The sequence below is a fragment of the Schistocerca gregaria genome, chromosome 3, assembly GCF_023897955.1.
Source record: "Schistocerca gregaria isolate iqSchGreg1 chromosome 3, iqSchGreg1.2, whole genome shotgun sequence".
Taxonomy (NCBI): domain Eukaryota; kingdom Metazoa; phylum Arthropoda; class Insecta; order Orthoptera; family Acrididae; genus Schistocerca; species Schistocerca gregaria.
The window spans coordinates 643,096,643-643,122,473 of record NC_064922.1 but is presented as its reverse complement, the minus strand read 5'-3'; the positions used below and the strand labels follow the sequence as shown (position 1 = coordinate 643,122,473).

Below are 25,831 nucleotides of genomic sequence, written 5' to 3'. Positions count from 1 at the left end.
ACGGTAGCACTCCAAGCGGCTACATTCACATTGCAATGAACAGAAGACAAACGACTTTTATGATCAAATCTACGGCAAGGCCCTAGATTTGATCACATTTATTGAAGACAGGCGAGATTTAACCAAGCTTCTCATTACATCATCATATTTCTTTGACATAAATGTTTGACATGTCAACTTAGCTAAAGAAATATGATAGTGTAATACCGGCCTCAACTACAAAACTTACCGATATGGCGATGTTAGGCATACACACTTTTTCAGTAATTGTTGTCAGTTGACTGGTAACCACAGACTTGTCAGTCGTTAATATGATGATGGGTACAAAAATAGTAACATGGTTCTGTAATAACCTGTGAAGCTTGATAGTTGTATAGAAGACGTAATGTGCTATGGAAATGTAACGGGCATGAAAATGTTAACAATGTTAGTTGGTGCTAATCTATTGAATTTATGGCAGTACTGCGAAAGAATTTACTTTGACGATGTAATTTGCATGGTTGCACAGGGACTACCTAGGATAGAAGGACACAAGGACAGAGCAAGAAGTAGAGACATGGAGTCGGCATTATCCTTTTTTTTTGTTTGGTTTGGAGATATATTTGGAGACGAGAAAAAAAACCGCTGTAAATCGGCATTGATGTTGCCACATGGTGGAAGACAGAAAAACATTTGAAAAATAAATATTCCTTTAAAAGTAGAATAATTAAAAGTAAAAACTAAATAAAAAGAATGGACTCTTATCTCTGTGTCAGTACTTAATAACTGTACATGCTCTGTATAAAACGTCCTGTAACCGCTGCGTAACAATGAAGAAGCCAGATACCATATCATGCAAATAAAAAACGGTTACATCGAGATCCGGAAGCGAAGTCTCGAACTCTAGTGTTCTAACGAAAAACCCTGCCCTCAGCACTAACCGGACAGAATACCTACAGAGTACTGAATTAAGATAAATGTCGCATATATGATTATAGTGGTGCAGAATAGCCGGGCACGGGACGACATTTTGTTATATTTTTAAACTTATAGTACGTGAGGAATCTCGCTGTGGCGTCCAAATGCATGGTTTTGGTTCGCTGTGTATTTATAAGTGTCTCTACCTCTACCTCGACATCTTGTAGACCATCTCAGTAGTTATGCTTCGAAAGACTTCCACGACACTTTTCCAAAATTCTTCATTAATCTTGCACCGACATTGGGCGACACCGGACTTCATTATTTCCAGTTAAGTACGTTTTCTTATGTAAGCTTGATTGTGCCAAATACTGAATTCTCTTTATTAGTAGTTGTGCAATGCACTTTGCAAGATGTACTCCACCGGTCAACATCACTTGTAGAATTAATTAAAAAAGCTGTGTATACATCTCACTAGAGTCATTGTGGAATCTGGTCTGTCTTTGCATTCTGCCCGTTAATACATCGTACAAAGAGTAATGCTTGTGTTCAAGTTCTACAGGGAGATCATTGTCACCAGTTGCAGCTTCAACTATTATCAGCATATTATCAGGAGCTAGTATTTTCCAGTGCAACACTTCAGTGGAAATATTCTGTACTGTGGAGATTCTACTCTCCGTAAGATACGAATGCAACTCACACGGGAACTGTGCTACACCTTCAAGACACTTCGCAATTTAATTGCGGTTACAGCCGGGCAACTCTCCTTTAAGTGAGAAGTTTCCTTTTACACATGTAATTCAGGATTCTTGATGCATATTTCATACCGAAGTTTAATGACCATGGAAAACTGTATGCTGTTGAAGTTTATGTCAAGAAATTTTATATTAGTCAGAGTTTATAACTGACGACTGTCTTAAAGAACACATTGGGGCAGCAGTGCGTATTTTATGGGTATAAATATAATGACTGCACCAAAGAGCAAATAACGGGAAAATAATTAAGAAAAAGTTTGAGAACTCTCTTAAGTTTTATAGCGTTAGCAAAAGATCCCAATTTGATCGCCAGTTTTATGTCAGTCTTAAAACATTAGACATCTTTTTAATTATCACTTTCTGCCTTATTTCTGCAGTTTATATCTTTGTCAAGTGTTAGCTTATCCCCTTCTCCATTCCCCCCCCCCCCCCTTCCCCCTGTGTTATCTGGCATCAAATGTGTTTGTGTTGTGCAACTCTTGAGAACGAAGTTGTTGAGGGCAGAGGCTAGACCGAGGTTGAGATTATTGGGCACTACCTTAAGAAAATCTCAGCGTGTTTAAAATAATTTGTTATATGATGTGCTCCTTGCCATTAAATGATACAAATGAATGAACTAAACTGACGGAATACTCAGCGGAATTTATTGCAGTAATTAGCTACTGTAGAATCATTTTCAGCCGTTACTACAGTACTTGCACTCTTCTTTCTGTCGAAGCTCTACCTTTCCACTTGGACGAGACGTAGGAATTGTGTGCTTAAAAAATTAAATAACTTGCAGTTTTTGGAACTGCTGTATCGATCTGCACAGTTTACTTCGCACTTAGCAGAAGTAATCAACATCTGATCGTGCGGGTGTCTGCTCAGCTTGGTAATATTACTTTAACTAACTGTATACACATAATAAATTACACACTGTTTTCTTTACATATCCGTTATTAATCGCAATTACCGGGCTATGTGACGACTCATTAATATACACGGCGACGCACTTCAGGCACGCTACCACAAATATATTTAGAGAGGATAAATGTACCGAGGTGCAGTTTTTGTTAAGCTATGGCAAACAAGATGTACTCCAGTAACTTACAAAGCTTATAGCTGCCTGATCAAGGCAGTGACTTTGACGTTTGATTGTAAATGGGTTTATATCGTATTATGTGGTAATAAAAAGAATAATCGAAGGGAATCTGAACGGCGTAACGTGTGTAGAACTTGCTCAAATAGTAACAAGGTAATAAAGCCTCAAAGTACTATCCCATAAAGCTCTGCCCTACTGAACCCACGAACGTCACATGAGTTAATGACAGTTGTGTCGAATGACACCTGTGCACACATGGAATTTGTTGGCATTTCAGCTGAGCTCAATAGATTTCAAGTAGTTTTTTACTTTACATTGGGTTTGGCTTCGCCAACTCTCAACCGACTGTCACATTATGAGCTAATCTAGACCTCGTCTGAAGATGGGCAAACCAACCTGAAATTGGTGAAGACATAATAAATTATCAAAAACAGTGACTGGTTGCAATTTTTTCGATCTTTCAGCGTATATTGAAAATAATTCCTAGCAGAACGTGTCGCAGACTACAGCACGCTTTACTACACTGCAAGACAGCGAGCTACTTCTTAGTACGCCTGTATGCTACCTCCGAAAAGCCGAGCAAGCAAGAGGCCCATGTCCTCCCCCCCCCCCCCCCCCAAAAAAATGTTGAGTAGTAGTAGTAGTAGTAGTAGTAGCTTTATTCATCCGTAGATCTCTTTTTACGAGGATATATGTCAAAGTATTTACAAATTTAGATCAATTTAAATAAGCTAATTCGTATACATATATATTTACAGATTTCTAGTTAGAGACAGTCATTAGATTTACTCCTGGTATACAATACATTTTTAACAAATAACTTATTAAATAATGTAGTGCCACATTGTTCACTCATATCTCACTATCAATCACTGGACACACTACACACATTGTTTCATAATATTTCACTCTCTCAATACACACACTCACTCTCTCTCCCTCTCTCTCTCTCTCTCTCTCTCTCTCTCTCTCTCACACACACACATACACACACACACACACACACACACACACACACACACACTGGTGATCTCTGGCCATTTTATGTACCGCAACTTCCCATTTGCTATCCTGAAAAACTGAGTCAGCATCCCTCCATAATGAGTGCGATGTTGAGCTCAGAAAGAGGAAGAGGTGTTAGTACTGTGTTATGCATAGCGTGGGGCAAAGTATTTCAAGAAAGAAAAAAAAGAAACATAAAGTGAAGGTGTGATGTTGCATGTTGGATATTTTATGATCATTATTATTATTATTTATTTGTGTAACATTTTTATCAAACCCCTATTCTGTTTTAGCTAAGTAGTCCTTCAATGTAAAAAATGAATTGCATAACAGGTACTTTTCAGCTGCCTTTTTAAAAAGTGTATTTTTGCAATTTCTTTAATCTCTTTTAGTAATTTATTGTACAGTTTCATTCCTTTGTAGAAAATGCCGTTCAAATGTGTGTGAATCCCTAAGGGACCAAACTGCTGAGGTCATCGGTCCCTAGATTTACACAATGCTTAAACTAACTTATGCTAAGAACAACACACACACACATTTCAAGAAAAGAAAAAAAGAAGGAAAAAAACATGAAGTGAAGGTGTAATGTGGAATGTTGGATATTTTATGATTATTTTTATTATTATTTATTTGTATAACACTTTTTATCAAACCCCTACTCTGTATTAGCTAAGTAGTCGTTCAATGTATGAAATGTATTCCATAACATGTACTTTTTAGCTGCCTTTTTAAATAAGTATGTTTTTGTAATTTCTTTAATCTCTTTTAATAATTTATTATTAATAATTTTGTCGTTCAAATGTGTGTGAATTCCTAAGGGACCAAACTGCTGAGGTCATCGGTCCCTATGCTTACACAATACCTAAAATAACTTATGCTCAGAACACCCATGCCTGAGGGAGGACTCGAACCTCTGGCAGGAAGGGCCACGCAGCCCGTGACATGGTGCCTCAAACCGTGTGGCCACTCAGCGCGGCCAGGCTCCGCAGACTTATCTTTCCGTAGAAGGGCAGCGCCGCACAAGTGTTCCAAATTGTCTCAGGAACGGTTCCTGTGTTTACCTGTGCCCCTCATTCTGTGATCTGCTGTTATAGGATGGATGACTTACTCGTGAACATATCCAGACTTTCACAGTTTATACGACAGTTGAGCAAGTTAACACATTTTGGCTTATGGAGGAATCGCCAAATTATTAAGAGCAGCGGTTCAGTAGCGTACTGAAAGAGATTCTGATCGCGCCAGCACTCAAATTATGCCTTCGAAAACAATATAAAAATATTTATGTAAATGGCAATGTGATGAATGAAATACGTCAACGGTAAATAACAGTAAGTCATGAGAGAAATACAACTAATATTTTAGCAGTGGTAATACGTAAGGCGCAGGTCATTACTGATGTATTTTATCAGTGGTAATACACATCGCACAGGCCGCTACTGAGTAGCGTGGCTGTGCGAGTTGGATCAAAGAGAAGAATGTTTTCGAATATTGAGCCCCATTGCATTTAATCCTCTCCAAATTTCGCTCTGTGAACGTCTTTGAGGCAACGTCTTTTAAAATCGACTTCAGTTCTCCAAATAATGTCTACATAAGCTGCAAAAGCGATTCGATGTTTCGACGTTAGATTTTGTTTACATATGTCGCCTAATTTACAAACCATCTTAGTAAGATACACTGCTGGTCAATTGGAAACCCGACCTCGCCGAGAGAAGTGGATAAACAACGACCTTCGTCCGTCTGTGTGATGCGGACTTCGATAATCGATTAAGTGGTCCCTGTTTTAATAATCGGGCTCTAAATAATTACAGAGACAGTTCCAAGCATATGCTGTCGCAGTTATTGGAAGACATCGAATAGGACATAAGGCAATTCATGTGGTGACAAAATGATGGATGCCAAGTCCATTGGAAACATACGCAATTACAGATCACCTTAACAGAAGATATCATTGTTGGACCTGTTGTTCAGGAAACACGAACTGGTCTGCACGGTAATCAGACTGAAAACCGTTATTCTCTTATCTGTAGAGAAAATTAAGACAAGAAGTATACAAACTAACATCGGCTACTGCCGAAAACATTAAATGCCCTATGTATGAGCTACATTGGTCTAGCTGGAATTCGACTTAAGTTTCGTTTTTGCTATCATGTTGCAATATTAGACAGATATTTATGGGACCTCTTTTCTTGAAACCGGGATATATGTTTCCGGCGCTGTTACTATTTGATCAAATTTTACACATCTTATGTCCCTGGAGTCCTCTTCAAAGGCTCTGTCCAGTACCATAGAAAAAGTATGTAGTTTGTCTCACTACAATATCTCTTTAGTCCAAAATTGCTGATAGCGTGTCATTTCCTACAAAATTTTGTGTCCATTTTAAATAGTAGTAACGAAGTCAAGGACATGGATTGCTACCTAAATAGAGAAAAAGAATTTGACATGGCTACATCTTAGATGACAATATAGCACAAGCCTGAATTAACGACTCCTGTGATGGACGCGTTTTGCACAGAAAGTGTGTCACTACAACTGATTAGTGGCTCCTTCAACATTCTGCACATTTTTTCGATATAGGACTATGTGCTCTGATATGGCTGTTGTGTGGACTCCTGGGAGAGACTATTTGTCACTAATCTGTACCAGCATCTTTATGATACTCTTTTACGTATTCTTTACTCTCCTTCGTTTTACGCCAAATTTCCCTACCAGTGTGGATTATTAATTTTGTGTTGTTAGAAGAGACCCTGGAATGATTGTTCTGTATAATGCTTTGACTGTATCTTTCGTTTCTACAAGATTTAAAGATCATTAGGGCCGTGTGCATCTTGCCTTGAATTTTATGTAAGGAAAATCAGACGTTAGTTATATTAAGGAGGGAAATAACAATACGACCTGACATTCATAATAAATGGTAATGACGCAGGTAAAAAATTATAACGCTATAGAAGAATGCGAGTTCATCGTAATTTTACTCTTAATAAACATATAGCTTATTTAATTTATGTTAGCTACAAACAGTTGTCAGTCCTGTTATGACATATATTTATCGTAGCTTTCCTTAACAGTATCTGATAAATGCAATTTACCTATCTATACTTGCATTAAAGTAATTATAATGAGGCATTTATTCCGTAGAAGACCGCTAATAAACAATTTGTGAACTCTATGAGACTTCTAACTAAAATTCAGTTTCTCATATTGACAAGTACTCTTTGGCTCCCCATTACTTCCATTGTCATCCATTATAGTTTTACTCAAAATGTATCAAAAACTGAACTAAACAATGATGTCTGCAACTCTGTTAATCACACTAAAATAGACATCACTCACAGAAAACTTTAAGATCATGTAAGACTTTTAAATATCACTTTCATTTACTTTTTCTAGACTTTTTAAACCAAATTTTCAGCTAACAAGAAAAAGCAAATGTCCCAGACAAATGTGTCCTCGTACGCTGTAGTCTGAAGCAGTCTGAAAAGCTTTTAGAGGTGTTGCACGATGGGTAGTACTGATAAATAATTGTTTAGAAAAGAAATTCGATACGTCGTGCCGTTTCAGAGTTAATTAGCATTGAAGTTAGTCAGTCAGGCTGTCGTGCGCAAATTTAACACGCCCGCCAGAGACGATGACCTGTAACGTTCACTTGGTTTCCTAACACCGAGCAAGAGAGCGATATAGAAATAGGACAAGGGACGGTAGCAAGGATCGAACACGAGTCTAAGGCTGAGCAGTTTCGTGCGCTACCATTTACGCTGTGAGAACAACTGACAGTAATTGTATTGACGGGCGGCGTGAATGTATGCGTGCAACGACCTGATTGGCTAACTTCGAAGCTAATTACCTCGGAAACGGTGCAACATAACGAATATTTTTCTTATAATTATTTCTCAGCACAAGCTACCCTGCAACCTCCTTACAAGCTTTTCAGGCTGTTTCTGACCACCCTAAGACAAAATTTTAATGCGGAGCTTTCGAATCAATCAGTTGCAAAAAGATTGGGGTTCACGGTATCCAGTTTTATGGCGCTATACGATAAGCCTGTTGATTCGAAAAAAAAGCGTGTGGAGCCTGAAGATGGTAAAATGAAATGCTGAAACAGGTTGCGTTCGAAATAAAATAAAATAACCTAAAATATGCGGCATTTGGTAAAGTTTATTGAATTGAAAAGTGAGTGCCAGCCGATGTCCCCTGGCCATAATGGAACCGAGGGAGACGTAAGGGAGGACCGCCGTATTGCTCACCGTGCATCTCGTAAATCCTTCACATTTGTGTCTACAAGTAATGGACTCCCTCCAACATTCTGTGCCATTCCACACCATTGGTTGCAGCATAGCAGCAACTAGGCAAGGGGATTACTGTACCCTCCCGTTAATACCACAACACAAACACCTTCATTTGGTGCGTTTATGTGACTAGGAATACTGCTGATGAATGGCTGCGTATTGTATTCAGCAATGAATCGCAGTTCTGCTCTACCACGGGTGACCATCGACGGTGAGTATGGCGGTGGCCTGGGAAGAACCCTTTTTGGAAACGTTTTGCAGAGACACAGCATTGTTAGTTCATGGTGTGGGAAGTCTTTGGATATGATTTAAACTCACGGGTGGTATTGATTGACGGAACTTTACTGACACTAAGGTACAAAATGACATCCATCGTCCTCATGCACTAATTCTCTCGCGACAGTATCGTGGTGTCATTTTTCATCAGGAAAGCGCTCGTCGACACAAGGAAAGTGCCTCTACGAATTGGCTGTGTGATATTTGGTATGTCCACAGCCAGTAAGACTCTCAGATTTGTTCCCAACAGAACACATGTGGGACCACCTCGGACGTCAACTCCGCCACACCGAAGCAGGCCGGAACGAGAAAACGGGGATATGAAACGCCATTCTGGTCAGTTGGTTCATACTGTCGAGCTCTTTTTAAATTTGACTCAATACTGTAATTATTGAAATAACATCATATACCTTCTCAAAGAGGGTTTTTCCCCTCCGGCTACGGGTGTTTCAGTTTTTTGTCAGGCAGTGTAATTTTCCATAATAAATACAAAATATATTTTAAAAAATTGATTTACATGTTTCAGTTAAAATTACACTTGAAACAATTCCTTACATGTGTAAGGAATTTGTGACATGTTGTAGTGTTACAACTTCATGATTATACATCTCTCTGCTGCAGCGTAGAATATGAAAATATTTCTTGCCATGTAGCAACTGTCAAGCTCTGTACCTCAGTTTCTATCACCGGTATTCTTCTTATTCTAAAATGGAGACATGTTACCTGACATTGTCAGAAGGAGAGCGATCTCTGTATCAATGCTTCCAAAATAGTTTTATTGCCCAGATAGTGTCTGATACATATTCTGATAGCTAGTTTCAGGAAAATTATATTCACATCTTCAGATCATCGGATACGTGAATTGTAAAGCTCCTACGTGTCGCACGTTCACATTACCATGTGGCCAGTGAAAACATGGAGGACAACTCACAAAAGACGCTCCTATGGAGGATTAAGTATACTAAAATAAAATCCATAACTGTATCTGCAAAGCAATTACGTGTCAGATAGATCAAATAAAGCACATTCTCTACTGTCGGATGTTTGTATGTTGATAACCGGTCAATAAGGCAAAAAGAATAAATAACATTCCATCAGAATTTCAAAAATCACTAGCACAAGTGCCAAAAAAATGCTGTTATCCACGCTGGAGTGTAGAATATATGAGTCAGGCGATGTACCATGTGACTTCCGGAAAAACATCATTCAAACAATTCCGAAGAGTGCAGGAGCCGATAAGTGCGAGAAGTATCGCAAAGTCAGTTTAACAGCGCACGCATCCAAGCTGCTGACAAGGATAATATACAGTAGCATGGAAAAGAATATTGAGGATATGTTACATGACGATTAGTTTGGCTTTAAGAAAGGTAAAGACACCAGAGAGGCAATTCTGACGTTGTTATGATGATGAAAGCACGACTAAAGAAAAATCAAAACTCGTTCATAGGATTTGTCGACCTCGAAAATGTGTTCGAAAATGTCGACTGATTCAAGATGTTTGAAATTTTCGGAAATTTTTGATAAGCTATATTGAAAGACGGTTAATGTTCAATATGTACTACAACGAGAAGGGACAATAAGAGGCGAAGACCAAGAAAAAAGTGCTCGGATTAAAAAGAATGTAAGACAGGGATGTGGTCTTTTGCCTCTACTGTTCAACCTACGCATCGAAGAAGCAACGACGAAAATAAAAGAAAGGTCCAAGAGTGGTATTAAAATTCAAAGTCAATGATAAGCTTCGATGATGACGTTGCTATCCTCAGTGAATGTGAAGAGGAATTACAGGATCTGCTTAATGAAATGAACAGTGTAATGAGTAAACCGAAGAAAGACAAAAGTAATGAGAAGCAGCAGAAATGAGAACAGTGAGAAACTTAACATCACGGTTGGTGATCAGGAAGTAGATGAAGTTAAGGAATTCTACTACCGAGGCAGCATAATAACCCATGACAGACGGAGCTAGGAGGACATAAAAATCTGGTTAGCACAGGAAAAGAAGGCATTCAAGGCGAAGAGAAGGCCGCTAGCATCAAACGTAAGTCTTAATTTGAGGAATATATTTCTGAGAATGTATGTTTTGAGCACAGCATTGTATGGTGCTGCGACATGGAGTGCGGGAAAACAGGAACAGAAGAGAATCGAAGGGTTTGAGATGTGATTCTGCAGAAGAATGTTAATAAAAGGTATACTGACAAGGAATGAGCATGTTCTCTGTAGAGTCGGGGAGGAGAGGAACGAATGGAAAACACTGACGAGAAAAAGGCACAGCATGATAGGGGATGCTTAAGACACCAGGGAATAACATCTATGGTACTGCGGGGAGCTGTAGAGGGTGAAAACTGAGGAACACAGAGATTGGAATACATCATCCAGGACGTAACTGAGAATGTACACTATGTGATCAAAATTATCCGGACACCCCAAAAACATACGTTTTTCATATTAGGCGCATTGTGCTGCCACCTAATGCCAGGTACTCCATGTCAACGATCTCAGTAGACATTGTACATGGTGAGAGAGCAGAACGGGGCGCTCAGCGGAGCTCACGGACTTCGAATGTGTCAGGTGATGAGGTGTCACTTGTGTCATACGTCTATACGCGAGATTTCCACACTCCTAAACATCTCTAAGTCCACTGTTACCGATGTGATAGTGAAGTGGAAACGTGAAGGGACACGTACAGCACAGAAGCGTACAGGCCGACCTCGTCTGTTGACTGACAATGACTGCCGACAGTTGAAGAGGGTCGTAATGCGTAACAGGCAGACATCTATCCAGACCATCACAAAGGAATTCCAAACTGCATCAGTATCCAGTGCAAGCACTATGACAGTTTGGTGGGAGGTGAGGAAACTCGGATTTCACGGTCGAGCGGCTGCCCATAAACCACACATCACGCCGGTAAATGACAGACGACGCCTCGCGTGGTGTAAGGAGCGTAAACATTGGACGACTGAACATTGGTAAAACGTTGTGTGGAGTGACGAATCGCGGTACCCAATGTGGCGATCCGATGGGAAGGTGTGGGTATGGCGAATGCCCGGTGAACGTCATCTGCCAGTGTGTGTAGTGTCAACAGTAAAACTCGGAGGCAGTGGTGTTATGTTATTGTCGTGTTTTCCATGGAGGAGGCCTGCACCCCTTGTTGTTTTGCGTGGCACTATCACAGCACAGGCCTACATTGATGTTTTACGCGCTTTCTTGCTTCCCACTGTTGAAGAGTAATTCGGGGATGGCGATTGCATCTGTCAACACGATCGAGCATCTTTTCGTAATGCACGCCCAGTGGCGGAGTGGCTACATGACAGTAACATCCATGTAATGGACTAGCCTGCGCAGAGCCCTGGCCTGAATCCTGTTTAACACCTTTGGAATGTTTTGGAACGCTGACTTCGTGCCAAGCCTCACCGACCGACCTCGATACCTCTCCTTAGTGCAGTACTCCGTGAAGAATGGGCTAAGAAACCTTCCAGCACCTGATTGAACGTATGCCTGCGAGATCGGAAGATGTCATCAAGGAAAAGGGTGGGCCAAGACCATATTGAATTCCAGCATTATCTATGGGGGGCGCCTATAACCTGTAAGTCATTTTCAGGTATGTGTGCGGATACTTTTGATCACATAGTAGTGTAGGTTGCAAGTGTTACTCTGAGATGAAGAGGTTGGCGTAGGAGAGGAATTAGTAGAACACATTTGACACAACAGTGAATGTGCTCTATCTTATGTATGTGACAACTCTTCGTCTTGCTGATGAAGTAATGGCTTTCATTTTAGTGTACTTAGAGTTGCATGCTAGTGTCTTTTTTGTTAGTTTACCTTCATGTTTTCAGTGGCCACATGGCAATGTGCGACACCTAGGGCTTTATAATTCACTTATCCGATTATGTGAAGATGGCAATATAACTTTGCTGAAAGTAGGAATCTGGATCAACTTCTGAAGTTTGCTAAAAAAGGAATAATCTGTGTTTCGACATAAGACTTCCTTTCCACTTTCTGAACAAGTAATCGGGATTGGACGACAAGTTACTCATTTGAACTTCTCAGTCCTTGCCTAGTGCGCGACAGGAGAAGTGATCTGTCGTTGTTTAATGGCACCTGGACGACGCAGCGACGAGATTTCGGACGAGGAGGCGCAGGCAGAGGTCGAGGACGACGACGAAGACGGTGAGGCGCCGGCAGGAGAGTGGGCGTCGGTGACGGAAGTGGACGCGAAGCCGACGTCGGCGTCGGAGCGGCTGTCCTTCCTGTCGGGGGCGGCGGCGCGTGTGGCCAAGGTGTGGCACGCCGCCGCGTCCGGCAAGCGGCTGCCGCGCTTCCGCGACGCCCGCACGCACAAGATAGCTAAGGCGGCGCGGCCGCCGGACACCGCCAGGGAGCTCGACCGCGAGCGCGACAACGACCACGGTGAGCTGCCGCACCGTTCTACCTGCTGCTTTTCTTTTGTCCGGAGCAATGCCTAGCGTCACTGTTCTTTCTTTAAAAAAAATCTTGAGTCCATTTTAAGCTTACTATACTCACAATATAAGGGGACCGACAAAAATGTGGAAATACTGTAAGGAATACATGCTTGAACATAAACGCTAACACTACCTAAGCCTAGAGGGTCTGTATACAGAGAGAGTGGCCATAGGTATAGTTGACCAAGATTGGTCGATTAGCTTTGGCGCCATTTTTCTGCCAAACGTCTCTCGCGCTTCCTATGTTCGCCGGGCTTTTGAGGTGAATTTGAGTTCTGAAAACTTTTGGAAACGATTAAGAGGCATTTGAATTATTGAGAGACTTGTTATGCGTTGTGCATGCATTTTCGATTTACTTGTACATCGTTTTAAGTACGTAATTAGCGTCTGCGTGCATACTGGTAGCATCACAAGCTTTTCTGAAGCCAATATCTGACAGTCCTTGCTGGAAACGGAAAGTTCCTGGAATTGTGCCATGCTCATTCGACTTTATAGCGTCAAACTTTATTTCGTTCCGAATCAGAAGACTAGGCATTATTTTGGTTTCATTGGAAGACGTGACTAGTATTAATACGTCTCACACTTTTTGCATGTCACAAGTAAACAACTGCTTACGACTTTCATTCATCTCACGTAATACAGGTACGTTAAATCTTTAGCGTTATGCACTTCCGATAAAAAACAAATGATATACACTATTTTTTTATTTACGTTACTTTCATTGCAGTATGTCTAGTAAACGAACTTTGAAGGAGATAAATGCAAGTAACGAATAATTTTTACAGCCACTGTATCCAATTTTCCTGTGTTGTACGTAGTAGGCTACTACGAGTATATTATAGCTGTAAAGAAAGGCATTTTACGAATGATTCCGCCATATTGTCTTGTGCTTTTGATTCGGTGAGTGTGTACTCCACTACTTCACTACTGGCCATTCAAAAGTCCTGCCCGGAGTTTGGCAGAAAAATGGCCACCGTATCGTCGGGTTGGCCACTCTCTCCCTATGCAGGCTATTTACCTAAGCCTGCCTGTTGCGAAGATGCATTTGACTACGAACGCCACCTGTGCAATGTCCGCAAGCGTGAGTCGTGATTGAAACAGTGATCTATGTAGCTGTGAGTCCATTATTTGGAGCTAAGTGAATTCGAATGTGGGAAGATTGTTGGTGCTCCTATGGTGGGTACTTCCACGACCAATGGAGCCGAATCGAAGATTTAATCGTATACGAGTAAAGCGAAAGAACGTCACCTGTCAAATCACAAGGCGAACGAAAGTGTGTGTTGAGTTATCGTAATTAGACGGTCTTTGAAGAGGATTGTAACGAAGGATAAGAGGATGACTGATGCAAAAGTCACTGCAGAACTGAATGTCGCAGTCACGAACCTTGTCAGCACCTAATCAGTCAAAGCGAGGTCCATAACTTGGTAATTTCAGAACGAGCTGGAATTACAAAACCACTCGTCAGTGGATTATGTGACTATATTGGCTGATCAGGTCCATCCCATCATACAATGACCGTTCCCCAACAGTGATGCTCTGTTCCAAGACGACAGAGCTCCTGTTCACACAGCTCGTGTCGTCTAGGACCGACTTTGTGAGAACGATGATGAATTGTCGCATCTCCCCTGTCCACCATAGTGATCACATCGCTTATGTAATTTCCATATTTTTGTCCGAATGGTTCAAATGGATCTGAGCACTATGGGACTCAACTGCTGTGGTCATTAGTCCCCTAGAACTTAGAACTACTTAAACCTAACTAACCTAAGGACATCACACACATCCATGCCCGATGCAGGATTCGAACCTGCGACCGTAGCAGTCGCACGGTTCCGGACTGCGCGCCTAGAACCGCGAGACCACCACGGCCGGCATGTTTTTGTCCGACTCATGCAACTTGGTCCCTTTGTAGGGGATTCTGGGAGGTTAAGCAAGCGATAGACAGCTAGTTTACTAATATCCGATTTTTTCAATTATCTTTCAGAGAATATGGTATCATAAGAGCTAAAAGTACCGAAAATGGCAAGATATTCTAAAAATTACAAGCTTCATTTGCCAGAGGATACACTGTCTGATCAAAGGCGTCCAGATACCCCTTTGTAATGCAGAAGTGGCCACTAGATGTCACAAGAGGCAGACACTATAAAGGAGGCACGAGATATTGTGTTCTCTGTAGAGACCAGTAACAGCAGAACGGTTACGTGTACAAAAATGTGACAATGTCTGTGACAAGTGCATATGCGACAAAGCCTCAAGTAACAGGCTCCTCTAAATTCCTGGCTCGATTTAAACCAAACGTGGTACACATACTACTTACTATCTGAAAATAAATACTAGGGGGCGATGGCAGGGGAAGCGGAGGAGTAACAGCCAGAGACCTCCTACTGGGGTAGGGGTGATAACGTGGTGAGGGAAGGGGTAGGAGGAGATGGGCAGACAGCCAGAGAGAAGCCAGAAATAAGGGGAGAAGGAGATGGACAGACAGAGGGAGCGTAGGGAAGTGGAGGTTAAAATGTAAACTGGGTACTTATATACAGAAAAATTAGATAGAGCATGAAATACAGAAAAATGGGAAGGGGGGGGGCTGGGATTGGAAGCATTCATTGAAATATTTTATTGTTAGGAATATTGTTATAGAAACAAAGACGAGCTTATCAAGGAATAGTAAATGTGTTAAAACATAAAGGGATATGGACTTGGGGGGGGGGGGGGGGTAAACCAATCAGCCATTGTTAGGGGTAGCATGATTTTACTTGTGATTTTTGGTATGTTCCTTCAGCATGCCTTCTTTAAAACCTCCCCAATTTGTACCTCTTTTGTCCTTCACATCTTATCAATTCCTTCTCTGTCTCTGTTACCCATCCTAGCCTACACCCACTTCCCCTGCCCCCTCCCCATCCTATATCCATCCCAGATTCGTTTTTGACCTTAGCCTAATTTACTGCCTACTAGTACAAGTTTTATCAGCCTATTGTTCTGATAATAAGTCAACTGCTCCTTTCTTCCCCCTTTCCTATAGAAGCCACAGCCCACTTTTAATAATTTTTAGTTAATGTAATGGGCTGACAATCTTCTTGTTAGAAGATAAGTATTGTAGGCACTTTCAGATGTATTACAGGAATAATTAGTTATACAGTATGTGGCAAGTGTGCAAATACACAGCGTATGAGACACCACTCTATAAATGTGTCCTTTGTTTCTTTCCTCTTCTGAAATTGTTTTTTATAATAAATTTTTCGTTCCATGTATATTAGTTGCAACAGTGTTGGCACACTTTTCCAAAATTTTGAAGCTAACACTGGGTGTTAACAAATGTTAATGCACAGCATATTATAGTAAACTATCATATAACACTCTCTCCCCATCCCTTCTTCCTTTTAACCAGGTAGCTGTGAATACATATCAAATGCTATAGTTGGTTGAGCCTTTACTGTCTGTTGTGATAGCTATAACTGATTTAAAAAAAATTCGGCTTAGTGCTGCAATATGTGTGAAACTGTTCTTATTTATTGTATTATTGTTTTGTTGACCCACTGCCCTCACTGTAGGTTGTTAATTAGAAACATAATGAGTGCCTTCTGTATGTCACTTGTATATGTCTTCGTACCCCTATGCTTCCTGGCCCCTCGTCTTTTTCCCCACATTTCATTTTCCTTGATAAGCTCGTTTGCGTTGCATAATATTTTTCCCTGACCATTAGATTTTTCAATCACAGCCCCTTTCAATCCCAGTCCCCCCTCCATATCTGTATTACATGAAGTATCTAATTTTTTCTGTACATAAATGTCCAATTTATATTGTAACCTTCATATAAAGTCTCTAGCCCCCTCATATTCATATTTCATTTATGAGACAAGACTGTGTAGGTTATAATATGATGTTTTATTATATATTTTCTTAACATTTGTTTACATAGGCTTAACTATATAAGATTGCTGTTTGTCAGTGTTAACACGTTTTGCAATAGCTGCTTGACTACATTGTTAAAAGATCTGTGTGATACAAAATCCGTTAATTGTATATACGAATATTTTTTGTTATGACAACGCTGTTTGACACCCCACTGTTTACATACTTTTTTGATTGATACTATTAAAGAACACAAGTTCTCACACATTCACTTATACGTGTCACATACCCTTAAACGAGGTTAACTCGTTGTTTTCTTTCGTCCTTTTTATTAATTTGGCACTTCATGTTTTGTAAAGCTTTACTTCACCACACATGTCACTATATGTGTTTTTATAATTATGCTTTGTTGATGCCGTTTATTAGGTAAGTTTTTCGTGAAGGCACTTCACTGTTTACGTTATTGTTAAGTAGATGTAGTCCAAAATATTCCAAAAACCTCACATGTGAGATGTATACATTATCGATGTTACAGATACAAACACGCCGTTATGACCTTTTTCCACGATTCATAGCAAATTGATTTTCATCTTAGGTGTTAACTTTTTTTACATGTCCGCTACGTTTTTCTTCACTTTGAAATGTATGTTGGTCTTGTGTGCACCTCCTACATATTAGTATCTTTTGGAGATTATTTACTGTAACACAAGTTATGTTTTTCTACCTCCATCGTACTTGTTCACTTGAAAGTTGTAGTGGGAAGCTATTTATGCTTTTTAAACAATTTCTGCTTTATCTGAAGCCATAATTTTTATTTTGTCAGTGTTGCGATCTGCACACTTTATAGGTTTTGTCTGCCGATGTGGCTTCGGCTTGATGTCGGCCTGGTGTTCGAAAGCGGTAGCATTGAGCATAAAAATAAACAGCTGATCGTAATCTATAATAAAGTTTCACAATTATTTGACAGCTGTGAAGCCTCTCTTTTTCGCAGATATAATATTCAAGGATATGACATGAATGATCATTCGAAGCAAAGGAGGCTAACAAATGTGGGCTTCAAAATGCTACGACACTGTCAAACAAATCTTTTCTCCTGCAACCTAGAAGGTGGAGTGGTCATAGCACTTAAGGTATTGATTTTAGAGCCCATACTTACTGACTTCTTTTCCTTCGATTGTACGGTCCCGTCATAACCGTGAATCTTGAACATTTCTCCCGGGACACACCGTATTATGCTTCTGATGTTTCCGACACCTGCGAAGATCACTTCATATTTGGGTCTACGGAGGAAAATATTGATCTAGTCCGCACCAAAATTTATTTTCTCATGACGTGTACACTGAAGAGCCAGAGAAACTGGTACATCTGCCTAATACAGTGTAGGGCCCCCGCGAGCACGCAGGAGTGCCGCATCACGACGTGGCATAGACTCGACTAATGTCTGAAATAGTGCTGTGTGGAACTGACACAGTGAATCCTGAAGGGCTGTCCACAAATCTGTAAGAGTACGAAGGGGAGGAGATATCTTCCGAACAGCACATTGCAAGACATTCCAGATATACTGAAGAATGTTCATGTCCGGGGAGTTTGGTGGCTAGCGGAAGCGTTTAACCTCAGAAGAGTCTTTCTGGAACAACTCTATAGCAATTCTGGACTTGTAGGGTGTCGCATTGTCCTGCTGGAATTGCCCAAGTCTGTCGGGATGCACAATGGACATGAATGGGTAAGGTGACCAGATTGGATGCCAACGTACGTACGATAGAATCATTTCTAGTCATATCAGGGGTCCCATATCACTGCAACTGCACACGATCCACACCATTACAGAGCCTCCACCAGCTTGAACAGTCCCCTACTGACATGTAGGGTCCATGGATTCATGAGATTGTGTCCATACCCGTTCATGTCCGTCCGCTCGATACATTTTGAAACGAGTCTCGTCCGACCAGACAACAGCCCAATGTCGGTGTTGACGGGCCCAGGCGAGGCGTAAAGCGTTGTGTCGTACAGTCACCAAGGGTACACATGTGAGCCTTTGGCTCCGAATGGCCATATCGAAGATGTTTCGTTGAAAGGTTTGTGCGCTGACACTTGTTGATGACTCAGCATTGAAATCTACAGCGGTTTGAAGAAGGATTGTACTTCTGTCACGTTGAACGATTCTATTAATTCGTCGTTGGTCCCGTTCTTGCAGGATCTTTTTGCGGCCGCAGCAGTGTCGGAGATTTCATGTCTTACCGCATTCCTGATATTCACGGTACACCAGTGAAATGGTCTACGGGATACTCCCCACTTCATCGCTACCTCGGAGATGCAGTGTCCCATCGCTCGTGCGCTGACTATAATGCCACGTTGAAACTCACTAAAATCTTGATAACCTGCCATTGCAAGCAAAAGTATCCGATCTAACAAATGCAGCAGACATTTGTTGCCTTATATAGGCGTTGCCGACCGCAACCCCGTTTTGTGCCTGTTTACATACTTCCATATTTGAATACGCATGGCTATATCAGTTTCTTTGGCGCTTCAGTGTAACACACAGATACCATCAGGAAAAATAACGAATTTGTGTATTTACATTACATGAATGCTTTAAGTATTTATTTACATCTACAAATTAGTGTTATGGAAAGCATCCTTCCATAGTTTGTTACCACAGTCCGTTCCTCTGTAGCTGATGTTATATTTAACAGTATGAAAAACTGTTCCTAGTTCACCTGTCCCATTTTTAATGTGATTGCTGCCAAAATATCGACAGTACTTCACTGCATTAATACTTATAACATGGATCACTGACGAAATACTCGGGAGAAACAAATTGTCAGCAATGGAGCTGGGAGGATAAAAAACTGCTGTAAAACCAGATATCCCGTTAAAAACTGGAAAGTTGGTCACCCTAGGCAATACTGACCATACTACTTAGCTTGAAAGATAGGTTAAGGAAAGACAAACTTACGTTTATAGCATTTTTAGGTTTGGAGAAGCTTTTGACAATATAGACTGGAATACACTCTTCGAAATTCGGAAGACAGCAGGGGTAAAATACAGGGTGCATGAGGAGAAACTAGACAGCAATTATAAGAGTCAAATGGCACGAAAGGGAAACGGTGGTTGAAAAGGAAGTGAGACAGGGTTGTACCCTAACCCCAACATTATTCAATTTGTATACAGAGCAAGCAATAAAGGAAACTGAAGGAAAATTTGGAGATGGAATTAAAATTAAGGGAGAAAAAATACTAACTTTGACGTTTGCCGATCACATTGAAATTGTGTCAGAGACAGCAAAAGACTTGGAAGAGTGGTTGAACGGAATGGACAGCGTCTTGAAAGGAGTATATAAGATGAACATCAGCAAAAGCAAAGTAAAGGTAATGGAATGTTCTAGAACGTAATCAGTCGATGCTGAGGCAATTAGATAGGAAACGGGAGATAGGAAACGAGACATTAAAAGTGGTATACGATTTTTGGTCTTTGTGCAGCAAAATAACTGAAGATGGCGGAAGTAGAGAGTGGCAATAGCAAGGAACGGGTCTCTGAAGAAGAGAAATTTGTCAACATGGAATAAAGGTTTAAGTACTAGGAATTCTTTTCTGAAGGTATTGGTCAGGACTGTCGCCTTGTATGGAAAAGAAACATGGAAGATAAACAGCTCAGACAAGGAGAAATGTCGTGCCCGAGAAGAATGCTTAAGATTACGTAGGTGGAGCATGTAAACAACGAGTAGGTACTGAATAGAATAGGGGAGAAAAGAAATTTGTGGCGTAACTTGACAAGAAGGAGGTGTCAGTTGATAGGACACATTCTGAGACATCAAGGGATCACCGGTTTAGTACTGGAAGGAAATGGGAGGTTAAATTTATAGACGGAGACTAAGAGTTGAATATATTAAGCGGGTTCAAATGGATGTAGGATGCAGTACTTATTCGGAGATGAAGAGCCAGGCACAGTAGCGCGGAGTGCTACATTAAACCAGTCTTAGGACCGAAGACCACAACAACAACGACAACCCTTACAGCCCAGCCACACAATCATTTGGATAAATCTTCATGGTTGTTTTAGTCACCATTTGCATTCTGATAATCATTTGGGTACTACTATCTCATGGGCACCAGTGTAAGTTTTAATGAGATCGTCAAAGAAGTTTGGTCTGTTTGGTGACATAAGATCCAAATATTTCCATCATGAGTGAGGATTAGAACTTTGTTCCAGTTCACTTCCAGACAAGGCGTTTAGAATAATGTTTTTCAAGATGTCTAGAGACACTCATTGTTAATAAACTGACACTTGATAGTTCAATGATTATAAAGTCACCCCGTTGATTGTAGTATGATTGGGGAGCATACGGACTAGTGATCTGAGGTTTTGTCTAAGGTTTTCGGTTATATCTTGGTGTAAATCTGGTGGTTAATAGAAGGAACCAATTACACTTTTGCACACACCACCGAGATTGAGCCCTGCTCAGACACTATAAGATGCAGCTTCAGCTTCTGTCTCAGTGGATTTGAGTTTTTTCCTACTGCGACAAATACACCACCTCCATTTTCTATTAGCTGGTCCTTTCTACATACGCATATTGTTTGCCCAAAAATCTCACTCTACCAGTTTCGAGTACTAGCCTTCTTTCGGCTGGAAACCCTGGCGTTTTGTTGCCATTGTTTCGGCAATTAAGCGATAGGATTTTAATACTCTCGCTTGTGGGGGGGATTTGTTTGGATTTTAAGATGTGACTTTTAGGTATCCTGGAGCTACAGTTAACTGAACATGATGGAGAATTGTTTAATGTAAAAAAGAAGAAAATGGTGTTTACCTCACACATTCAGCTAACTGGATATTAAGTGCGTACTTGACCCGTTGAAGGGGACCCTATATTTCTCAACTCTGTGGCCCATGTCTAGGAAGTTGCTATCTATCCTATCAGAGAATCTTCGCAGTCTCTTGTTCAGACCTTCCCTTCGACTCATAGGCAGGGGGCCACGATAAGCTATGGGTACAATTCTGCAGAGTGTGATCTTGGTTTAAACTCCGTGAGCAAGGCTGGTACTCTAGACCTTCTCTGAATGACGCAGTTATCACATCCGGACCCAAACGACAGTCATCGGTTGTCTCAACGTGCACCGCAATGTGCCGTTGGATGAACCTTCAGCGGCAGCCAGAATAGCATCTTCATCATGTTGAACAAGCCCCCACAGGCAATCACTGAGTGGTCATGGCATTTCTTCCCAACCCTTGCTGCCACTTCTCTAAGGGGTACCATCATTCGTCATAGCACACTACCCTTTTGAGTTTGCCTCCCCTTAACATGGGAAGCAGCACGTTTCCCAACAGCTGAAATGAATCTCACTGGCTCAGTTTTAGTTTCAGTGCAACGCAGCACCTCGAAATTGTTAGTAACATCTTGAGACTACTTTCTACTGGGAAAATAATCCACTCACACCTGAAGTGGACGAGTAGTGATGGATCCTGTACTTCCTGTAGGTGAGTCAGTATCTACAAGAGAGGACACTTGAGGCATCTTTGTTACCTCTAAAACATGCCTCTCAGTAGGCCTCCCAAAACATCATTGCACAGCAGCTTCCTATCGCGAGTCCAGGGCGATTTCCAACGGCTAAAGAATAGCAACTAACTCATTCCGTGCCCGAGAACAGTAGACACAGTTGAGCTGCAATTTTGCTGGCGCAGTATTTTACAGAAAAATAAAGAAACAACTTGAATGCTACTGATCCTCTTTTAATTTATGTGTCTGATATGCTACAAGTATTACCAGTTGCCTTTAAGAACGAAAGCGATTAAGAACCAAAACAGGATAGCTTTCACGACAACAGGAAAAATCGGTATAAAATTTACTGTTTCTCTACAACAAATTCGGCAAGAGCGTTAATTTACGATTAATGAAGACAATATAATACACTCCTGTTAAACGAGAAAACTTAATGTGGCACCATATGTTAGTTATTTACAGCAAGTGTGAAACACAAACGCCAATTTACTACGTAGTAAGTTACGCACAGTACTCGGACATAAGAAAATCATGAAAATGGTATATTTCTTCACTTATATAAGCACTGAAATCTGGGATCACCAGTTTGTTATTTTTTAAATACACCTACTTACAGTCTCCCTGCATAGGTGACCGATCAGTGCGGCAGAATGCCATGCGAGGGGCCCAGGTTCGATTCCTGATTGGGTCGGAGATTTTCTCCGCTCAGTCACTGGGCGTTGTGTTGTCTTCATCTTCATTTCCTCCTCATCGACCCGCAAGTCTGCGAAATCGCATCAATTAAAAGGACTTGCATCTGGCGACCGGTCTACCCGACGGGAAACCCTAGCTACACGCACATTTCACGTACTACAGTTGTATAAAGCTCATACCAAACACTCGCAAGCGTTACAAAATTCTCAAAAATACATTTTATTCACTTAAATACACAATGTAATCAAGGAGGGATTGTTTTTGAGAGAGTTTTCTCAAAAATACAATTACAATACGCAAATGACGATATAGCATGAATTTCTCTGCGCACTCGCCAATGTTCGAAAATGCACGATATACCGCCATACTCACGGGTGACGATGCGAAAACGTTATTGGAAAACGACTCAAATCGTAAAATATTAAATTATAAAATTTTGAATGAAACCTGTGTGACATAAGAGATCTCACACAAATGAAAATTTCTAAGTCGGCTTATATAGGTAAATAATCGCGCAAATTACACGGACTTTTTACTTAGCCCTCTAGACTGGCGTGCCAAAGATGAAAACTTCATCATCAATTTATCGCACTCACAATTGCGAAAATTGTGGAAACTTCTACTTGGTGCGGCTGTGGTGGCTCAGAAATGCGAGAGGCACGAGTAGTTTTTATAATGATAATCTCTCGTGGAAGTTTTATTTATGATGACCACAAGCGTATAAAAATTTTCAGCATCACCATGTATTTAAATAGACCAAGTTTTAATGGGATTCATTGAAATTTCTCACAGACAGACCACACCTACAGGGCGTTCTACTTACTTAAAATATTAAATCCAAAGCTTTGAGACCGCGAGTGACAGGTGCTAGAAATCTAACTGAGGCTAAATTAATTTTGAGATAATCTATTTTTTTATTTATTTTGATTTATCAGTCTTCTGACTGGTTTGATGCGGACCTCCACGAATTCCTCTCCTTTGTCAACCTCTTCACCTTTGTCTTCCTCTACAGTTTTTACCCTCTACAGCTCCCTCTAGTACCACAGAAGTTATTCCCTGATGTCTTAACAGAGTCCTATTATCGTGTTCCTTCTTCTTCTCAGTGTTTTCCATATATTTCTTTCCTCGCCGAGTCTGCGGAGAACCTCCCCATTCCTTACCTAACCAGCCCACATAATTATCAACATCCGTCTGCAGCAACGCACCTCAAAAGCATCGATTTTCTTTTTTTATGGTTTTCTCACTGTCTATGTTCCACTAGGATGCAATGCTGAGCTCCAGCTGTACATTCTCAAAAAAATTTTCTTCAAATGAAGTCTTATGGTTGATACTAGTAGATTTCTCTTGGCCATGAATGCTCTTTTTGCGAGAGGTGTTCCGTCCATCATGGGTTATTTTGCAGGCTAGATAGTAGAGGTCCCTAATTTAATCTATTTCGCGTCTATGAGTCCTGATGTAAAGTTTCTCGTTGTGGTCATTTCACTACTTCTTATTACTTTCGTCTTTCTTCGATTTACTCTCAGTCCATATTCTGTAGTTATTAGACGGTGCAACCCATTCAACATATCCTGTAAGTCATTTCCACTTTCATCGAGGATAGCAGTGTCATCAGCGTATCTTACCACTGATGTTCTTCCGTCACTGCTTCTTCGATGTAGAGATTGAACAGTAGGGGCGAAAGATTACATCCCTGTGTTGCAACATTTTTAATCCGAGAACTTAGTCCTTGATGTTCCAGTCTTTATTATTCCCTCTTGGTTCTTGTTGGTACTGCATGTCGCCCGTATTTCTATACAGTGTACACCTGTTTTTCAGAGAATTTCGAACGTTTTGCAGCATTTGACACTATAGAGAGTTTTTTCAGGTCCTAAATCTTAACTGACCGGTTTCTTACATACCCTCAATTTTATATTATTCTTGTCAGAAACTTGGATTCAAAAGGCTAATTGTGCGATGATTCCCGCACTTGTCGGCTCTTGCTATCTTCGGAATTGTGTGGATGTTGATTTTCTTTAGGTCTGATGGTGCATCGCTAGTGTCATACTTTCTACACCCCAACCTGAATGCTCCCCCGCCCCCCCCCCCTTTCCCCCACAATGATGTTAGAAATTCTTATGGACTGTATCTATTCTTCGCTCTATTTTAGCTTAAGCCGTCCAAAGCAGTTTTAAATTCTGGTCCTAATACTGGAACTCCTGTCTCTCCCTGGTCGACTTGTGTTTATTCTTGCATCATGTCACCAGACAAATCCTCGCCCGCATAGATGCCTTCATAGTAATCTTTCCATCGATCCGCTCTCTCCAGTGCATTTAACGGTGGAATTCTCTTTCCACTCTTAATGTTACTGCCCTTGCATTTAATTTGACCAAAGGTCGTTTTAACTTTTCTGTATGATGAGTCAGTTCTTGTGACAATCATTTCTTTCTCGGTTTCTATAAAATTTTCATTTAACCATTTCCCCTTACCTTCCCAGAACTTTATTTCATTCCCAAGAGAATTTCATTTCAGTATTCCTATGTTTCCCTGAACATTTTTGTACTTCGTTCTTTTGTCGATCACCTGAAGTACCTGTTTTACCCATGGTTTCCTCGGAATTACCATCCTTGTGTCTATGGCTTTCTTTCCAACTTTCGTGATTGCCCTCTTTGCAGATACCTATCCCTCTTTAAGTGAACTGCCTACTGAGCTATTCACTACCGCAGTATCTATAGTCACAAAGAACTTCATGCGTATCTCTTCATTCCTTAGTACTTCCGTATTCCCACTTTTCTGCACCTGTTCTTCATCACTGATAAATTGCAATCTGAGTCTGTATCTGCTCCTGGGTACTCCTTGCGGTCCAATACCTGACTTCGGAATCTCTATCTGACCATGACGTAATATAACTGGAATCATCCCGTAACTGCCGGCATTTTCCAAGTTTACCTCCTCTTCCTGTGATTCTTGAACTGAGTATTCCCTAATACTGGCTGAAATTTAGTGCAGAACTCAATTAGTCTTTCTCCTCTCTCATTCCTAGTGCCATCCCATATTCGCCCGTA

At 40.9% G+C, this 25,831-nt stretch overlaps 1 protein-coding gene across 1 annotated transcript in view; it reads left to right on the top strand.

Annotated features, from left to right (window-relative positions):
* The window catches only part of LOC126355544 (uncharacterized), a 119,923-nt gene that overhangs the window by 53,770 nt on the left and 40,322 nt on the right, over positions 1-25,831 (top strand). The window contains exon 3 of the mRNA XM_050005902.1: positions 12,403-12,698. Within this exon, the coding sequence (XP_049861859.1) occupies positions 12,403-12,698 (296 nt within the window). The remainder of the gene's footprint in view (positions 1-12,402; positions 12,699-25,831) is intronic.